The 21,181-nt window shown below is 44.4% G+C and overlaps 1 protein-coding gene across 2 annotated transcripts in view; it reads left to right on the top strand.

The window, feature by feature from the left end:
• The window catches only part of LOC145357334 (cytosolic arginine sensor for mTORC1 subunit 2), a 228,527-nt gene that overhangs the window by 174,613 nt on the left and 32,733 nt on the right, over nucleotides 1–21,181 (top strand). Inside the window, exons 8-9 of one of the 2 annotated variants that reach the window (XR_013889285.1) lie at nucleotides 3,995–4,089; nucleotides 6,956–7,411. Coding sequence is in view for 1 of the 2 variants with exons in the window: in XM_080210588.1 (XP_080066714.1) it covers nucleotides 3,995–4,089; nucleotides 6,956–7,021 (161 nt within the window). In the remaining variant the exon portion in view is untranslated. Of the gene's footprint in view, nucleotides 1–3,994; nucleotides 4,090–6,955; nucleotides 10,745–21,181 lie in introns of those variants that run through there. The other variant, XM_080210588.1, reaches the window with a different exon arrangement.

The raw sequence follows: 21,181 nt of genomic DNA, 5'->3' as shown, positions 1-21,181 counted from the left end.
CCATAGTTTATGAGATTAATCCTAAATCTGTCAGATTCTTTTTTAAAGTTATGTCCCCAAGGTATTTAAATTACAGGCATTTCGGGGGCAAGGAGATTTTTTTAAACTACAAATTTTAAACCCGCACTTCGGACTTTTTATTTGTTGATTTTAATCATGTCCTTTGTTGATTTGAAGCTATGTGGTTAGTATGACTCACGTCCCACTGTGTATTCTCATTTAACCATCCCTCCCCCATGTCTGATCTTTCTCTGCACCCTATCTGTAACTCTGTACCCTGCACCCTCTCCTATCCGTCTCCCCTATATACTCTATGAAAGGCATATTTTGTCTGTATAGCACGCAAGAAACAATACTTTTCACTGTATCCCAATACATGTGAGAAATAAATCAAATCAAATCTAACAACAAGGATTGGCACCAGTTCTTTTCAACCTTACAGCTTAAAGCTTTTCAGTTTTTAAAAAATGTTAACAAGAGACAACATTGGAAGGCAGATTCGGAGAAGTAGTTCAAAGTGCAACTGAATGACCAGCAGATTGTGATAATTTTCTTCTGATGCTGTGGTATTTGAAAGGTTAATGAGACTCTGGGTGGATCAGTGGTTAGCACTGCTGCCTCAAAGCACCAGGGACCCAGGTTCGATTCCAGGCTTCTGTATAGAGGTTCCACATTCTCCCAGTGTCTGCATCGGTTTCCTCTGGGTGCACCAGTTTCTTCCCACATTCCAGTGATATGCTGGTTAGGGTGCAGTGGCCATGCTAAATTCTCCCTCAGTGTACCCAAACAAGTGCCGGAGTGTTTCGACTAGAGGATTTTTACAGTAACTTTAATTGCAGTGTTGAGGTACGCCTACTTGTGGCACTAATAAATAAACTTAACAATTAAATTTAAAACTTAACTTTAATCCAAGGATTGTTTCTTCAGATGTTCACCTTCTTTATTGGTTTAATTATTCTGAGTTTCATGCCCTCTTGAACTCATCACAAAATGCTGGCTGGAAGATTATTTTAGGTTTCTGAAGACTTGGGGTAATGCCATTTGGTTTTAACATCCTCCTCTGCAGGTACCTAGTTTAGAAAGTTCCTAACAATCATGACAAAGATTTGTGTATTGATTGAAATTTGACTAGATGTGCTTTTAAATGTAGTGGATATATCCTAAATCAAATTAAACCATTACAAAAAATAAATGTAAATAAAATCAAGACATATTTTTCTAAAGGGACAGCATTCTGCCTCCAGTTCAAAATTAAAATATTTAGCTGTGTTCAGGTTTTACCTTTTCTTAACTTAAAGACTGAGGGCAAAGTTCAATCAAGTTCTTTATTTATGAGGCAGCATAGTGGTTAGCACTGTTGCCTCACAGTGCCAGGGACCTGGGTTCGATTCCCAGCTTGGATCACACTGCCTGTATGAAGTTTGCACGTTCTCCCCGTGTCTGTGTGGGTTTCCTCCGGGTGCTCCAGTTTCCTCCCACAGTCCAAAGATATGCAGGTTGGGAGGATCAGCCATGCTAAATTGCCCTTTAATGTCAGGGGGACTGCCTAGGGTAAATACATGGGGTTATGGGATAGGGCCTCGGTAGGATAGTGGTCAGTGCAGACTTGATGGGCCAAATGGCCTCCTTCTGCACTGCAGGATTCTATGATTATCATCTCTCATTTCCACTTGGATATGGATTGGTGTGATTATGAAAGGAGAGGGGTGCATTGAATAAAATAAATTTCTCTTTAAAATGAATAGTAAAAGGAAGAAAACAGGTCGGAAAAATATCGAAGTATATTATCATAACACATAATTCCACATGGAGGATGCTTTTGGATTTCTTTTTGCTGTGTTTTAATCTGTGTTATTTTGTTGAGGTTGTCTGCATTAATAGTGTATCTTGCTGTTACTATGGTGCGTGCAAGTCCTATCCTCATAGCCTTATTATAAATTCCAGCCACATTTCAAACACGTGTAACATTTCTGTCACCTTGCGTTCCAGATTGCACCAAATATACACCACAGTGTGAAGAAATTCCGTCTAATAATGTGGTTCTGCTTTTCTCCCTTGCTTTGGATTTATATTAGGGGTTTAGCCTTCATATTTTTATGCATTTCAGTCAGATGCCCTGTGATGACCTCTTCCTCAAACCTCACTGAGCTTTTCTAGTCTTTCCTCAGAACGCATCCTGTTTAAACTCTGCACTCGCTGTCAAGCGTGTGTTTGCTTTCTCAGTGGCATGTTGACCAGATTGAACAGCCATCCTCCAAATAAGGTCCAAGCAACGCATTCTGCCACTCTCTTCAATTCCGGGTTCTACACATTTCTATTTCTAGTCATTCACTTATACATAAGCACACACGATGTACTATGTTTATGTGTAAGCTGCTATCTTAACCTAATCATGGCTCCTGACCCCCTATTTTAAACATTTCATAAAATCTGCGGTTATAAAATCTTGAGTGACTTTCGGGGGCATTAGTAAACTGATGAAATATAATAGAATTGTAGGATCATACAGTCCAAAAGGAGGCCATTCGGCCCATTGGGTCTGCACCCACCACAATCCCACCCAGGCTCTATCCCAAAAACCCATACATTTACCCTAGCTAGTCCACCTGACTCTTAGGTGACAATTTAGGATAGTCAGTCCACCTAACCCACACATGTTTGGACTGTGGGAGGAAACCAGAGCCCCCAGAGGAAACCCATGCAGACACAGGGAGAATGTGGAAACTTCACACAGGCGCTGACCCAAGCCGCGAATCGAGCATGGGTCCCTGGTGCTGTGAGGCAGCAATGCTAATCACTGTGCCACCGTGCCGCCAATTCAGAAGCTTTTTCAGTGGATAAGTGAATGTGGTGAACTGTGAAACAAGCCAGTCAGTTCCAGACTCTCGTCTGTACTGCGTTAGCTGACCTCAGCCAGGGCAGTGGCTGGGACACTGTCTTTGTGTTAAAAGCCCTTACATTAATCATGTCAGTGCAACCACCTTATCCCTCCTGTATAATCCCAACTGTATGGATGTCAAATGACCTGAGCTGCGATACTCTCCAGTGTTGAAGGCACACTATGGCACAGTTGTTAGCTCTGCTGCCTCACAGCGCCAGGGATCTGGGTTCGAATCAGGACTTAGGTCACTGTCTGTGCAGAGTATGCACGTTGTTCTCCCTGTGTCCAGGTGCTCCAGTTTTGTCCCATAGTCCGAAAGACGTGCTGGTCAGGTGCATTGGCCGTGCTAAATTCTCCCTCAGTGTACTCAAACAGACACAGGACGGTGTCAACCAGGGGATTTTCACAGTAACTCCATTGCAGTGTTAATGTAAACCTACTTGTGACGATAATAAATAAACTTAATAAACTTAAACATATCCACAGTTGTAGCTTGAGTTTGCACATAGACGACAGAAAGGAGCGAAGAGGAGTGAACATTGCCAGTATTCATGAAGCCGCACCCAGGCTTTATGAAAGTCAACACCTTCAACACAGGAGCGTAGAACAGTGTTGTGGTGGGATGAATCTAGAATCCTACAGTGCAGAAGGTTGCCATTCAGCCCATCAAGTCTGCAGCGATCACAAACCCACCCAGGCCCTATCCTCATAACCCCATGCATTGACCATAGCTAGTCCCTCTGCCACTAAGGGGCAATTTAACATGGCCAATCCATCCAGCCCACACAGACACGGGGGAGAATGTGCAGACTCCGCACAGAGGGTGACCCAAACCAGAAATCGAACCCAGGTCCCTGGTGCTGTGAGGCAGCAGTGCTAACCACTGTGTCACCGTGAGGGGAGTAGCAAGGAAGAAAATGGACAAAACACACCTCACTAAAAAAGTTCTCCTGAACAAACCTCCATCAAGGATGCTGTCTCTGTATCAGAATCCTTGTTGGGCCCAACAGAAGGAAGGGAAGCTGTACTTATTTAAAGGAGTTACTGTCAAGTGCTTTGTTTACTGCGGTGTGTTGCTCGGTACTGAGTGTTAAACTGAACCTCTTCCGCCAGATGAATGTGGAATCGTTGCCCAGATTGCTGAGCCGCTGGCTGCTGCCGACATACCCGCTTATTACATCAGTACGTTTAAGTTTGATCACGCCCTGGTAAGTTTCCAAACAACCTGGCCACAAAAGAGCTGACTGCAGTGTTATTCTCCTGAAAGGGGTGGGATTGGGGGGGAAGGGGAGAGAGAGAGAGAGAGCAAGAGAGAGAGACCCAGAACTGTCATTTTGCGTTACAGTTGCTTATTAAAACTATTTATTCTCCCTTAACCCAGCATGGATCCAGCAAGGCACTCAAGAGCTTGCTTGTTGAATGTGGACTGGGTGAAGCTGATGTTACTGACAAGGTTAATCTGCTGAACCATGGCCAGTTCATTAGAGTAAAAAATGTTGTTTTTCTTTTCTGTTTGCATGCCCGCTCTCTGCTTCACTGCCCCTCGGTATTGAGAGTGATTTATCAGCAGATTGATTATTGCAAATTGTTTTAGCCTGGCAAAGCGTAAAGCTGAAGGAACTAAGCTTGCACAATTTCTTTATTTTTTTTGCTGCGCTTGCTGTTTCTCATCCCTCTTAAGTGCAGAGCTGTTGAATCCTGCAGATAGAGCGAGGAATTGTTATCCATCCATATCCTGTTCAGCTCCACACTGCAGGTTTGCGAGAAGCACCCCTGCAAATTTTCCCCATTATAGCTGTGTTTACCCTGCTGGACTGGTTAGCAATGTGCTGTTTGTTTTCCAGCTGTGTAAGTAAGCTTTCAAGAACACCAAGTCCACATTCTTGGCTGGAGATTTTGATTTTTTTTGTCACTATTTTTCCTGCAATTTCCTTCTGCGCTAAGTAACCACAAGTGATTTTCTAAAAAATTAGTAGATTTGACTAAAAGATTTGACTTTCTTAATGAAGCATCTGTGTAGCCAGTCTGACAACCAGCTTTACCACAAGACAATAAGTCACAATATAAGGGCAAGGCCTCACCAAAGGGGCAACAAGGGTTGGATATCAGCCGAACAAAAAGAGGCAGAGCAAGGAAAAAAGATGACAATATCCTCTCTCTGTCCAGCCCCCAAAAACAGCTTTATATCTGCGTGAAACCCACAAGTAATTGAGTTTAGAAAATTCAGTGCTATGAGGACGGATGGGTGGGTGATATCATTGCATTCAGAATGCACGGTTATCTTCCTCCAGTTCTCTTCCCTTCTGAAAGTATTGATTCATGCGGAGGCTGGTTTTGTTGAGCTGTCAATCATTCCAACACCTCGCCAACTTCATGTTTCTCATGCACCAGTTAAGGCAACATGGAGGCTTCACAACCAAGCTAGATTCAGCCCACACTGACACCCATGCATAAGGCAGAATTTAAAATCATAGAATCTCTACAAATGCAGAAGGAGGCCATTCAGTCCATTGAGTCTGCACTGACCCGCCAACAGACGCACCTCCCTATCCCTATAACTCCACATATTTACCCCATTAATCCATCTAACCAACACACCTTGAGAGATAAGGGACTATTTACCATGTCCAATCCACCTAACCCCATACATTTTTGGAGTGCGGGAGGAAATTGGAGTACCCAGCGAAAACCCACGCAGACGCGGGGAGAATGTGCAAACTCCACACAGACAGTGACCCAAGGCCGGAATCAATCCCGGGTCCCTGGCACTGTGAAAGAGCAGTGCTAACCACTGTGCCACCAAGGGGATGGTGGGGTGGTGGGGGGGATTTGCCCGCTGGCTGAAGGATTACCAGAGCCCCACATCACCTCTTTTCAGAAAGGCCCACCACATTCAATATCACTCGGGCAATAATGGGGTCCTGGGCTCCAGCACTCTGGGAAAAGAGGGGCCGTCCACCCAGAACTGGTGGCCAATCAGAGACTGCAGCAACTCCACCAGGAAGGATAGGCTGCTACCATCAATGTAGCCTCCTGAGGCTTAAGATCAGTGAGAGACCCATGCCCAACAGGGTGCGGGATGACAGGGAGGGGATTGCAGGGTGGAGATTGGCAGAAAATTCTTGGCAGAAGGAAGCCATGAACTCTGAGGACACACACACCCAATCACAATGTCAGGTCCCTCAATCAGCACTGAGTGCCATTGAATGAGGGACCCTCCCTGAAAGCCCACAGGTAACCCCCACAGGGTTTGCTCTTTGGGCCTCCCACATGGCGAGACCCCCACTGCCAGCCACTGGATAAATACCTGCAGCGGCAGGAGTAGCCCCTGCAGTGTGCATTTGTTTCCCATTTAAAGGCTTCAATTTATGGCAGGCCAGAGAGCTGACGTTTTGGGTGGGTAGCCTGTCTAACCTTTGTAAGTGGGAATCTTGACTAATTTTTCTTTTTCTACCCCGAGGCTATTGTAGCACGCTGAACCATTTTGGTGCCATTCCTGTTAATTCACCACTGACCAGGAGTCAAACATTGGCCTTTGCTGGCCTTTAGGGATCAGAGACTTTTCATCCTGAGCCTCCGAGTTAGCCTCGTTGGCCAATCTTTTTTTATTCATTCATGGGACATGGGCGTCGGTGGCTGGCCAGCATTTATTGCCCACCCCTAGTTACCCAAGGACAGTTGAAAGTCAACCACGTTGCTGTGGCTCTGGAGTCACATGTAGGCCAGACCAGGAAAGGACGGCAGATTTCCTTCCCTAAAGGACATTAGTGAACCAGATTGGTTTATCTGACAACATACAATGGTTTCATGGTCATCAGTAGGTTCTTAATTCCAGATTTTTTTAAAATTCGAACTCCACCATCTCCCATGGCAGGGTTTGAACTGGGTCCCCAGAACATTAGCTGAATTTCTGGATTAATAGTCTAGCGATAATACCATGAGACCATCACCTCCCCTTATGTATCTAATGATACATTTTACATTTAAGAGCTGCTTACTGGATGGAAGTAAAGTAGGCACCATTCCATTAAATGCTTCATTGTCTTTCTATTGCCTTACTCTATTTACTTCCAGGTACCTGAAGAAAATATCAACAGTGTGATTAACGCTCTCCAAGTGAGTCAGAACAAGAAGCAGTAGATGAGAAGCTGAGATCCTGGTGGTTTGTTCTTCGCACAGTAGTTAAAAGCTGAAACGCAAGATTTCAAGAAGAATCCTTTGGGCGTTTGAAAAGCAGTGGAGAGCTTGTTTTCTTGGCGAGCTGGTGGCTTTTTGAAGTCTGTTCCCAAAGTGAATGTTAACAATTGTGTCCTTTGTGTGAACTGTGTTACATTGTACTGGTAAAGTCAAACCATTCTCTTTCTACTGATATTTTCCTCCCACTGTGAAGGAGCTGTGGTGATTGACTGTTGTCTGTGAATTAGTTGGGTTAGTTATCTCATGTAGCACAAAGCTGATTTCTAAAGTTTGAGGGGGCAGCCGGGTTCGAGTTAAGTATAGGGATGCCGCGATCTGTCGGAGCGATTGCAAGTAAGTAACCTAATTTTTGGGACAAGTTCAGATGATGCCTTGAAATTGCAGAAGTAGAGCTGGCAGATGGCAGTCTTTTAGGTCGCTTCCTGAAAGCTGTTACTTTGTTTAATATGCTCTTTCATTTTATCTGGGAATTTCTTTCACATCCAGTCAGGTTGATGCCCAACGGCACACTCACGGTTGCAGTTCTGTTATTGCTGCTTCCATGGGTAATAACCTGCAGTTGACTCTGGAAAGGCCCACCTCTCATACCATGGGAGCATCAACTATGTAGCACGCCTGTAATTACTGCTTTGCCTCCTTGCTACCCCCCCGCCACCGCTCTGTCATGGTAAATATTTAACGTGGGTGCCGTGAAAGATTGACACCAGGGGATTGAGGTAAATGACCAGGCAGCCTTACTGAACGAGGTCCAGATTCTGTGCCGCAACGTTGGTCACTTTCCTTGTAAGTGGTTTATGGAGAAGTGAAAGAGAAGGTTTCATTTGGCGACCTTAGACTAGCTATTCCCAGCACCAAACGCTTCTGCATTCGGTGATACTGAAATAAATTATGTCTTGACATCCCTATACTCAGAAATAAGACACCATGGGATCCGAGGAGGGGGAGGGGGTTTATCCTCTCTTTTTCAGGCAAAGGGAGAATGTCTCCAACCCAGCTCTTTAGATTTGGATTATCGGATCAAATGCATTTCAACTGGCAATCTTAATTTGATCTTTGAAATGTAACTGCATTCCGTCAGGGTTGCTGCACTCCTGGGTTAACACTTTATCAGGTATCCCGATGACGATGTAGCATTAAGATTGTTCTTCAAGATTTCTTGGCAGGAGTTACTGTTGGAGGAAAGCATCAGAAATGAGTTGAACATCACCGGTTGCAGAATTTTGGAAGGGAGAAATAGAAGGACAGTGTTTTAAACACAGCGGTTCTCTCTTATTAATCTGCAGTTGACTCCAGAAAGTCTTCAGGTGTGGCAAATACAAATTCTAATCGGGGTTTGGTTTGGGGGTCTCGTTCACTTGTGAACCATTAAGCCTGTTGTTTTAGCAGGTCTTCATTTCGTGGTTCACCTCAAGTTTTTTTTTATAATCGCTTATGAAGACATCAGCTGGAAGGGAACTGGCAAGTTTTATCTTTTTATTGCTTCCTTCTCCCTTTTTATCATTCTGTAATTGGCAATATGTTCTATTCATTTCTCTTTTGAATATGTACCATCAGACGCGGCACTTGTATCTCCAGTGTATTACGTGTGTGTTCTGTTATTCTAACAGGTGCCAAATGGATTTGGAGAGATAGAATGTAGCGTTGTTTATTTTTCATATACTAATTTGCACACAGTTGCCTGAATGACCCTGATGGCTGACACTTTGGTAACTTGATCATCCTTCTCTGATGCAGGCGAGCAACCTCCTGTATCCATCTTCTACCATTTCCTTATCTTCTTTGTAATTTATACACATTTTATGAAGCAAATAGGACTTATCTAATTTGTACTGCGACTTTCACTGGTTTATCCGCTCCTGGATTTTTCTTGCTGGAAAACAGAGGGAAGGATTTGTTGTTTTAGATTCAACAGTATTCTATGCCGAGTCTTGCAGACGCCAGAGGCAATGGCGAGATTGTGCATCTGCCTTTCACAGTGCTGAAGTGCCTGCTTAATCGTGATTGCTTTATTAGGGAATATTAACAAACTAAGACATTGGTAAATAGATAAGTCCCAAGGTATGTGTTGAAAGTAAGGAATAGTTTGAACCTAATCTGCTTTCAATTGATTCTGTTAAACAACATTTTTAATTAGTTTTGAGCCTGGCTTACAGATGAAGGTTTTCTTTCCTGATTATAGCGGACGTTGTATTTTGCTATTTATGACATTTGCCGAGATGGAAACTTTTAAGGTTTCTTTTTTTAAAAATCCAGCTGAAATAGCAGCAGCTAAAAAAAAAGTTTACAAGCTGGCGTTCCTGAGCTGTAATCTCTTGCTTGCTACTAATGGCTCTACACAAGCTGTGTTATATTTACAGCCACTGCTCTTGTGTTTATTTCCCAGATAACTAAGTCAGTTTAGTTTGTCTAGTGTTCTTTGTACCCGTCATTGGTGCAACTCGGCACAGTAACACTTGTATTTGAAGATGAGGTTCACGTGTTCATTTGGGAATCAGTGTGTTTCTTTACATGTGGAGATTTGATGAACTCATCAACTTGAAGCAACCGAAATGAATTGGACTCAACCCAAGAGCCTCCTTGCTTCAAACCGCGTCACTGCACGAGTACCGATTCCTAAACTGATCCCAAAACACTGACGCCACTCATTTTCTTGAGCGAACACCTAATCCTAATCAATAAACCTAAGCCACCTCCCTCTACACCCCTTAAAATAGACTTTATTCTTGTATTGGCCTAACAGTTACCCCATACACTTCCACCCTCGCCTCCCCATAAGCACCAGATGAACAGATGATGTGCTAAAGCTGGGGTTAACTCAATCTCGGTTATATGCTACATTTATGGAGACGCCGAGCTCCTTCATTGATACTCTGGCACTATATCCAGGAGATCGTGTGGATTACTCCCCATTTTAGCAAAACCATTCAAACTGCTGATGTACTGTTGAGTGAATTGCTTTGCAAAGTGCCGCTCAATGATTTCCATTAGTTTCTATTTCTTTGCTTTTACAGGAGTTCCTCTATCATAGATCCTTTCAGAACTGTACAATACTTTATTCATGTTATAATGGTGCTTTATGTTCTGAAGGCCCACCCTTCCCCCTCATGATCACTGATCTGCTGGTGCATTTCATGGTGCACCTGGCTGGCTAGTTGAAGATTCTGACTGAATTAACAATTTGGAACTTCTTGCAATTGAATATTATTTTTGTTAATTGTTCTTCCCAGCTTTCCAATTGCTAAACTGAACCTCTCTTTAGCCATAGTGAATAAAATAGTGAAAACCACAGAGCCCTGGACAAATGTTACTCCTCACTTTGGTGTTCAAACTAAGCATACTGCAACCTTCATTATCCACACTCTAATTATTTCCTGTCCTAATTAACTGCCAGAGTCCTGGCTGAATGAAGAATTGCGTGAGCCATCAAACCACAAACTTACTGGCATCATTCCCATGACACCTCGCCACTGCACTTTCAGGGGGTTATCCAGCAGTTCCAGCTATCCAGGGGAACGGCCTCGCCAATGTGGCAGATAACGGTTCAGTTCATTGTATCCTGAATGGAATAGCCATGATGTGGAGCTGCTGGTGTTGGGGTGGGAGTGGGCACTGTAAGAAGTCTCACAACACCAAATTGAAGACCAACAGGCTTATTTGGTATCACGAGCTTTCAGAGCGCTGTTCCTTCATCAGCTGAGCGAAGGGTTGGGTTCACAAACATAGCATATACACACAAAGGCACAATTGCAAGATACTGGTTGGAATGAAGACTTGCATTCCAACCATTATCTTAGGCAATTGTGTCTTTGCCTATATATGTTTGTGTACCCAACTTTCCACTCACCTGATGAAGGAACAGCGCTCTGAAAGCTCCTGATACCAAATAAACCTGTTGGATTTTAACCTGTGTTGTGAGACTTCTTACTGAATGGAATAAGTATTCCAGTGAAATTAAAACTGGAAATGCTCAGCGAGTCGGGCAGCATTTCTGAAGAGAAACAGGCGGGATTCTCTGTAATCCACCGCCTGTTCCACCGTGGCAGAGACGATCTTTCATTTGCCTGTGACAGGATCTTCTGGTCCCACCGTTGTCAGTGGGGTTTTCCTTAAAAGTGCCTCATTCCGCCAGGAAACCTGACAAATTCCGATCAATGTTTCAGAATGCTGATCTTTTTTCTGGTCACAGACCTGAAGCGATTAACTCTTGGGCAGAATTTTCCCCAAAAAATGACAGAGGGCGAAATTTTCCGTCGCGGGAATCGTAGCAGAGACGGAAGTTCCGGTGGACCGTTCAAAGGTCCGTTGAGCTTGGGCAGGAATTTCCAGCCTTGGGGCTCGCGCAGCTGGAGAATCCCGCCTGATGTGTCAATGCAACTCGTGCCAGTAAATCCGGAATGAATCAGATCGAAATCTTCATGCACTTAATCATCTTTTGGGAGAGGGGCGAGTTTTGCACCTACTGTGAGACGGGTGGGGCCTAAACATGCAGGCTTCACAGAGATCAGGCGCGATTTTAAAGGGTTGCCCCGCCCCTCACAGACACCCAGAGCCCACCCTCCCCATTGAAGACATGTTTTCCCAGCCCACCCCACTTCCCAACATTTATCGCCGATATCGGGGCCCATCATGTCCCCCCCTTCATGCTCCAACCTCTTTATAGCCCTTTCATTCTTCACCTCCTCTATGCCCCCTTTCATGCTCCCCTCTTCCAGCAACCCTCCCCCGGTCCCAACCTGTTGGCAGTGCCAGGGTGCCAGTTGGACACTGTCCAGCCATGTCCTTGACCACCTGGAGGCTTCAGTGGTCTCCGAGCCGCCCTGGCGTGGCCATCACACCAGGTCTCCATTTGCGGAGAGCAGCAGTGATTCTCGCTGGGTTCCTCCTGGGCTGAAGGTTGGAAAATCCCCGGAGCAGGGAGAATCTGGCTTCAAGCTGTCTCAACATATTTAAAGAAATGTGAATGAATATTTAAATATCCTGAACTGGTTCTCGCCCTCCCCAGATTACGATCGAGCTGGGAGAATGCCAAAAGGGGTTTCTCGCCGACACTATACATGCTAGACCCCTCCCCTGACTTTCCAACCCCTGTGCACTCCCCAAAGTGATCTGCACCAGATGCAACGTGTCTGAAGAATTGCCCACATTTCTTTCTTTCTCTTCTGATGCTGCCAACTGGGAGTTTGCAGCTTGTTCCGCTTTTATTTCAGATTTCCAATATGGGCAGTGATTTGCTTTTTATATTCACAGATTCTCTCCAGCCTCTTGCAAGGTTGCAAACCATTGTGTAATACTTTATGGGCCAGGAGAAATGAGATGGATGAAACCCATTCGACTGAAGCACTGAAACTTGTGACCTTTTAGTTGGAGGCAAGTGCTTATCAGTTGACAGCAACTCCCTGATGTATAAAACTTTATTCATCTGTTTCCAGAAGCCTAAATCTGAAGGAATTGACAACAGTCAAATTCTGGTGCCTGTGTTCTTGTAGAGAAAAGTCTTTAGTAGTTTGAGCATTTAATCCAATCTTAAGAATTTAGTTAGTGATCATTCTTTGAAAAAGGAGTAACTATATGCTGTTAGTAAAAGGCATTTAATTCAAGCTTATGGTTCTGTGATGTAAACCCAGCATGACTAACACGTTATGTTGCAGTTTTAGTTAGCAAGTATTTCTAAAGTAGCTGGGGGTGATTCTCCCCAAAAAAATTCTGAGTGTCGAATTCCCGTGAAAACTGGAGTAAATTCCGCTTTTTCTTTCAACAGGAGTTTTAAACTGAATCTCCCATACTGTATGCACCGCACAGTGCATCAGTGTGAATTGAGTAAATAATTTGAGGGCGGAGCCTATTGCCGCTGGAGAGGCCGGCAGCATAATGCTGAGTGCCCCACAGCACATGCGCGATCTGTCATTGCTGAGATCGGCACATGTGCAGTGGCCCCTGACTGGCGGCCTCCTGATTGCTGGCCAGATCAATCGCTGGCCAGCCTCATGACCTGCACAATGCTGGTCCTCCATCCCGCCCCCACACGGCCCAATCACTGGCCCCCCAAGCATGTCCGGGCCCAGCCCAGATACCCCCCGCCAAACCCTGGTCTCCCGTTCAACAATCACCACAAACCTCCCCCCTCTCCCCACCCCACGATCCTGACGACTAGCCCCGATCGCTGGCCTTCCTCCTTCCCTCTGCCTGCAATCTGTATGCAAGCTGGTAGCAGCGTCCCCCACCCCCACCGATCATTCCCAGAGCTCTCCCATGAGGCCCTGCTGCCATTAGGCCGCATCCCCTTGCACTGACTGATGCCGGGTGGGGATTAGATTTGCTTGCTGCTTTCCTAATGCAGTTCCGTGTCTATTTCCAGCGTGCAACTGACCGCGCCAGGAATCCGGTGCTGGGAGAGACGCTCGGGGCCAGACTCCCAGCGAGGCTCGTGCTAATCCGGCCCCACTGAAATCCCCCGGCCCACTGTGGTAAAAAATTAGGATGGGAGAATCGCCCCTGTTGTTCCCGGACTGTTATAGAAAGACTAGCACCATTAACAAATAATTTTAACACATGTTGCTGTATAAGTTGTGTGCTTATTGCTTTATCTTCCTCATGTATCAATCTAATGCACATTGCAGAACCCAGTAGCATCGTCCATCTTCCTGCTATTACCTGACCAGCTTAATATTTTAGCCAAGTTTCTACTGTGACAGATTCAGCCAATCGCAAAGCAACATTCGTAAACCTTTCCAGACATCGGAAAAAATATTAGCTACTGTATAGCTGGAGGTATTTCACCTGTCCACTGTATAGCTGGAGGTATCACCAAATGAGAATAGTTTCAATGTAAGTAACTGCCTCTCTGCTGTGAGCCAGTTTTGATCAGCACTATTCTAAGCAGTAGGACATATTGTTATGGGAGCTTGGTGTCCCAAATTGGTGACCTTGCTCAGCACTTGTTGGGCTTTACATAAGAGAGTTTTTCCTTTTGCATAATGTTAAACTTGCTGATTGATATCAGTGGCCGGAATTCTCTTGCTGGCAGATTCTTGGTCCTGTTGGAGGCGCGCACCCTGCTGCGGTTTTCCGGCAGTTTGGGGTGGCTTCAGTGGGAGTTCCCATTGCCGGCGGTGAGACTGGAGCATTCCCCCACCCACAAACAGCATGCCTCCTCTCCTCTGCTGAGAAAATTGCTGAGGGGAGGCTGGAGAATCCCACCCAATACCTGGAGTGAGCATCTGTCTGCGGCAATGCCAGACATGCAGGCACAAATGTGAATATGGTCATTATTATGCCAAGAATCGATATTTGGAGTGATAAGAAACATAGACAACTAATTAATTTCATTACAATTTCTGATCTATTCTTTTGAATTGTCCAGAACATAACTCTGTCCAGTCCAAATGCCCACTGGGAAAAATCCAGTGGTCCATGGTTGTTGTATACATTCATAATGCAGAAATGGTTCACTTGACCCAGCTGGTTCACACTGATGTTTATGATCCACATAACCGTCGTCCTCTTCACCAGCTTAATGTCCTATTCCTTTCATCCTCCCTCTCCTCGCTCCCCCACCTCCCCTGCCTAGTGTTAACCTAGCTTCCCCTGAAATATATCTATGCAATTTGCCTCAACTCCACCTTGTGGTTACCTTACCTACACTTTGCTGTATAGGATGGGAAGCTTTCGTAGAATCCCTATAGTGCAGAAATAGTCCTATTCGACCCATCCAGCCTGCACCAACAACAATCCCACCCAGGCCCCATCCCTGTAACCCCACATATCTACCCTGCTAATCCCTTTAATCTTGGGACACTGAGGGCAGTTTAGTATGGCCAATCAACCTAACCCGCACATCTTTCAGAGGTTTGAAATTTTTTATCTTCTAGCGTGCCTTGCAGTTGTAAGTCAAAGTTAGAAATAATTGGGCTGCTTACCATCAAAAAAGCTGGGATTCCAACCAGTATTCCAGCTAAAGCTTTCGGGTACGCAACCTCACAGCAGCCTGAAAGTTACTGCACGGGTCTCGTTCTGGGATAACACATATACGCGGTCACACAAAAAAGATTAACAGAGACCGTCTAAGAGAATTAAATTTGAAAGGAAATGTTGCTTCCATCTTATTCACTGGAAATACATAATCCTTATGTACACTTACTAAACACTGGTAGGCACTGTGCTCCATTTGTACCAGTCTTGTGCCCTATTTCTTAAAACGTGCTTTCTGAAGAATTGCATTTCATTGATGGCAGTATCTTCAACTTGTTTTTAACAGTCTTTCAGTAGTGTCGCTTAATTGAATTTACTTTGATTCCAGATAAAAAGGTGAATCTGTGAAAGAGCATCCTTTTCACTTTAATTAATTCTCCATCCAGGCTTGATATTTCATTCTGTATTGTTCACGTTTTCATTGTTCAGCACAGAGGAATGTAATCTGAGCACAGGTCAGTTCGTGTACACACGTTGGCCCAAGAGGTCAACAACTTCACAAATATTCACAGATATTCACAAATCTGAGATTAGAAAATCACACTCCCTGTTCATTCTATGAAGGCACGGATTTATAGACCTCAGTAATACACCCTCTAGCTCTTAATTTCCCCTAAGGAATAGCAACTGATTCTCCATGGTGCAGCAGACCTTTTAGTTGAGTCTTTGACCCAGTTTAACTTACTCTTGTGTCCAGTGTTGTAATACATCGCACAGTGAACCTTGGCTTCCAAGTGCCAAAATCATCTGTGCTTGCCTATCCATCACCCAGATTTGATCAAGTCCTTTCAACATTTCCAGTGGCAGGTGTTGTGTATGTGGTGCCTGTCTCTTTAAGACAGTAGTACAGCAATAGAGGGCCACCTGACTTGAGGGGACCAGTGGAAACCGAGACTGAGTGTTCACACTAGAGGGTGGAGTCCTCTCTTGGCAGAATCTTCTGGAAGCATGAAGTAAGTGTGTGGAACTGGGGCTGTGCCCTAGGGCAGCCTTCATGCTGCATAAATCTCCTGTACTTAAGTTTCTCTGTTCAATAGATATCTTTCTTGCTCCAAAACAAGATCTGAAGCCTCTCTGAATAACTCCAGATGTTCATAAATTCATAAGATATAGGAGCAGAAGTAGGCTATTTGGCCCGAGTCTGCTCCACCATTCGATCATGGCTGATAAGCTCCTCGTCCCCATTTTCCTGCCTTCTCCCCGTAACCATTCAACCCATTACCAATTAAAAATCTGTCTAACTCTCCTTAAATTGACTCACTGTCTCAGCATCCACCACACTTTGGGGTAGTGAATTCCACAGATTCACAACCCTTTGGGAGAAGTAGTTTCTCCTCAACTCTGTTTTAAATTTGCTACCCCTTTCTCCTAAGACTATGGCCTCTCGTCCTAGAATGCCCCACAAGAGGAAGCACCAGCTCCATGTCTACCTCAATTTGATCTCCCCTCATTCTTCTAAATTTCAGAGAATATAGATCTAAACTGTTCAATGTCTCTTCATTGGACACACAAAATATATAACACTAGCAACGAGATGAGAATTGAGTGAATGGTACAGCCTACTTGTGAGTGTCTGGTTGAATTGGAGCTGCACTGTCTTAAAGAGACAGATGCCACATACACAATTGCAGGTAAAATGCCAGAGCTATAATATTAGTGCATTTGTTGAGAGTGTGTTTGCAAAAACATATTTGAAGAAGGAAACATCTCAGGAAAGGAGTCAAATTGGATTACTAAGTCCTTCACCCTGAAGTGCTTCAGTAATTGCTGCTACCTCAAAAGAAGGTGCTTTGAGTAGCTATTTAATTCTCACACATTTACTTTCATATCCTTGTTTAAGCATGGCTGGTAAGGTTCCTCAAATGATTGCACGGAAAGACCCCTTACTCCATGCCAGTGTTCCCCTCTAGATCACAGGACACAGGATCATACACACGACACACATTTCCCCCGTCGAGAAGAACACAGATCCTCTAATATTTCTCCCATACATGACCTGATCCCTCATTCTTGAGATTGTTTTGTATTTTCAAAGAGAATCAAAGGAAAGACTTACATTTCTAAAGCATCTTTCAAGTCATCAAGATTTTCCAAAGTGCTTTGCAGCCAGTGAAGTAGTGATAAGAGTTGAGAAAGGTGTACCTGTAGACTCTTTAAAGGAATACTATCGGATTCAGAGCGAGCGATTTTGCTTCCCATAGCAACGTGATGACAACATTGGACTTGAATGGTGTAGATCAGCTTCTGGCAGAAAGGAATGAGGCTGCCTTTGATCATTGACTGAAGCTGTTGACTTTGAGGAAGACACAAGGAAGGTATTTAAGGAAAGTCCCATGGGGTGGAGGTGAGGGTAGAGTGGTGGGGCAGGGGGGAGGTAGGGGGGTTGCAACTTTCCATGTGACTCGAAAGGACTGCAGCTGCTACTCCTGCAAATTTCCTTCCCACGAGCTGTCAACACGCTCCAGCTTGACAGAAAAACTGCAATGCCTTCCATTTCATGTTAAACTATCAGTAGTTTCTGATTAACATGCCAGGAGTCCAATTCATATGGATTTGACTGTCACCTTACAGGGAGGCAATGGACTGGCAGTATTATCATTCGGTCAATAATCCAGAAACTCAGCTAATGTTCTGGGGACCTGTGTTCGAATCCCGCCATTGCAGATGGTGGAATTTGTATTTTAAAAATCTGACGACCATGAAACCATTGTCGGAAAACCCCATCTGCTTCACCAGTGGCCTTTAGAGAAGGAAATCTGCCGCCCTTACCTGGTCAGGGCCATATGTGACTCCAGAGCCACAGCAATGTGGTTGACCCTCAACTGTCCTCGGGCAACTAGAGATGGGCAATAAATGCTGGCCAGCCAGAGACGCCCACGAATGAATTTAAAAAGACCTGCTTCAGGTGGGCACCTTTCCACCTGCAGGACCCTGCAAATTAATATTAGCAATAATGGCAAATAGTCACACATTCTGAGTTCATTTTTAACTTCCCATCCGTCTGATTCCCACTAGCGGCGGGTAACATTAAAACGGGCTTTCTATTAGAAACACTCGATAAGGACATCATCTAGGACTGTGGACCTTGACCATAAATTAATAAATGTAGATTAAGGACTTAAACTCAATTCAGTCACAAGATATGTAGCCCCGTCTACCTTTCATCCATCTGATGTTGGGAAGTTCTTTGTAGTCACCCATTGATCTGTAAAGGAACTTTGAGAATTAAACTTGATATTAATCCTTTAATCCTTCCATAGGACTTGAATCTACTGCTTCAAAAGCGCATGCTTCCCTCCGTAATCCCACTGCTGGCTTAGATTTAATACTACTTTTGTGGAAGGCCAGACTTTTATTGGTCCCTGTTTCTCCCAAAGAGATCAGTGTGCTTTATGACCTTACATATCTATCTGATCAAACTTGCCACTGCTTGCCTAAATGTTGTTCAACATAACAAAGCCGAGAGCTGGGCCCACAGTATTGCTTAACTCTGTTTCTAAATCCTCTCAGTTTTGTTTCGGTTTCTCAGGCTATCAACATTTCCGTTTATAAACTGGTTGTTTTGGTTGAATGTACCTGTTGCAATAGTATTGATTAGCTTTCAAATTAAGTGACGCTACACTTACTAAGTCTCCAATGCACTTCCCTTCTTGATATTCCTGAGATCTCCCCACAATTGAATAATGTTATTGTTTTTCTCTTTGCCTGTACTTTACTCAGTGTGTTCATCACTTAGAAAAACCAAAAACAAGACATGCGTTCTTGTGTAAGAAGAGAACTTTTCTTGTTCCTATCTGATGGGGAATAGGGACTTTGTTGGCCTACTCAGTCACTGCCTTCCCCCTGCTGTAAGTAGAACTGAGGATAGCAGCCAGCATTATTGGACGGGAGTCTCCAGCACACATGCGGACAGTCATGTAATTTGAGCCATAAGATCCATTGCAGTGATGTTACCTCTGACTAACCCACTAACTGGGTAAAGGTTTTATTCAATGATTCATGACATTGAACATGATTGTTAAAACCGTTTTATGTAATTAAATATTTTATGATCAGTTGCACTATAAGTAACACATTGGGCTGGGCGGAATTTTCTCTGTTATTGTCAATGTGTCAAGTCAGGCAGGAGAAGTGACGGGGAACCCACCAGTTGCATTGCCAGCTTTTTCTACCATTTTATTTTGGCATATTGTCAATATGAGGGTCCCATGATGTCACATTGGTGGGATGGACTTTGAATGGACCCTCGTGCCAGCACCTTGACACATGGGGGCTACCATTCCATCAAACTATAGAAAAGGATTCCATCCCTCCCCCTAGACAAGAGACACACCCTGACTACCTCCAATCTCTCATGGGAAGGGGACCTCCCCAGTGAATGCCCCCCCTGTCAATGTCCCCCCCTTCCCCTCCCTGCCTCACCCCCCCCAACTATGTGCCAAGTCCCTGTTGGTCAAGGCCTATTGTAAATCCCACCAAGGTGATGTTATGCTAGAGAGGGAGGTGGGGGGGAGCGGGGAAGGGGGGAGGGAAGGATGATGATTCTTTACATGGGGAATAACACAGCAGAAAAGCCTGCAAATGACATTTGAAAACATGGTAATGGGATTCTCAACCTTGGTGGGAGCAGCATTATGTCATTAGTGCGGGGAACTACATTAGTGGAAATCCCACCAGCATAGAAGCCATTTGGGGACTCCCGTTGTGTTCTCCGCCTTACTTTCCTGTCAGACAGATAGTGCCCAGCCATGTCCCTGACCCACCCAGGGCTTCAGTGGCCTGCAAGCCCCCACCCTACCACCCCCCTGCATGGTCATCACTCTTGAATGGAGATCAGCAGAGATTTTTTTTGCCAGGCTCCTGCTGTACCCAATGGTCGGAAACTCCCGGGAGCAGCAGAGATCCTGCTCCAAAAGGACTCAGCATATTTGAACGCTCATTACCAGATTATGGGTGGGAAGATACTGACGAAATTTAGCACCAGCGCAGTACGTGCTAAAGCAGTCACCGACTGCGATTCTCCAGCCCCGCTCACGGTAATGCACCGGGGCGTAATACAGCCGGAAAGTCACGGCCCTGGCGTTTCTTTGTTTCTAGTTGAAGAACCGTAAAGCTTTTTTTTTAAGGGAATTGCTTTTGCCTTCAATTTTAATTTTTTTGAGGGAGAATTATAGTCTGGGGGAGGGTGACATTCCTGGAAATAATGTACATTATCCTCTCGGAGATAACAGGTTATTACTATTGTTGCATTAAATTAAAGCCAGGTAACCACTCCGTCATATAAACTTCCTTTAACCTTAATCCAGTATGGGACACTACGTTCAACATTAACGGGCGGCAGGGGTTCAGAAGCAGAAGGTCACATCAGCCGATCTGCTAATAACCATTTTATATCCCCACCAAAAATTGTAAATCTTGCCCAACAAGTCAAATGATGCAGAAGTGATGTTGTGGTGGTATATAGGCTTCTTTGTGGACAGATTTGGCACCTGTTTGAAGTGTTGTTTTAAGTAGTTTTACAATAAATGTATTGCTGAGCAAACCCAGTTTTTATAATTAGAAAGAACCAGTCTGTCTCAGAAGAACCACTACTTGTAGATAAAATGTTTTAAAAATGAACTTTTCCTAATCCACTGTAAGTGTATTGGGGCCCAGACAGCAATATATAAGCACCTTGTTATAACATTGGATCTGAGGTCAGGTTAGTCTTCATGCACTTGTGGTGTTGGCTCAGTGAGTTGGAGGGAAAAGCAGATAGCAGAAATTTGCATTTGCCCCAGGATCCTTTTTGAATTTGCTGCAAATACATTGATTGCATGACTTGTTCCAGTCATAATAAAACAGGTAAGCTGGCCCTAAGCAATTACCCCTGGAACAAACCATAAATGTCACTGGGTCCAGAGCAGCCCTCTGTGTCACTAGGAGGATGTCTTCAAATTGGAATTTGAACATTCACCTTATGTTACATGCAGTTATGGTAAAGCACTCATTTGGTGGCCAAGAGATTTTTACTAAAGATATGTAAGGCTTTTTAATAGTCTTGTCATTCTTGTCAAAAGGAATCAATTTTGAGATGATGTAAAAGATTACATAAATTGCAAATGTTTTATTATAACAGGGTGCTGTAGCCCAACA

The sequence above is a fragment of the Carcharhinus amblyrhynchos genome, chromosome 23 (genome assembly GCF_965287045.1).
Source record: "Carcharhinus amblyrhynchos chromosome 23, sCarAmb.v2.hapA, whole genome shotgun sequence".
Lineage (NCBI taxonomy): Eukaryota > Metazoa > Chordata > Chondrichthyes > Carcharhiniformes > Carcharhinidae > Carcharhinus > Carcharhinus amblyrhynchos.
Note: the sequence above shows the minus strand (reverse complement) of the source record. Positions and strands in the feature narration are given on the sequence as shown.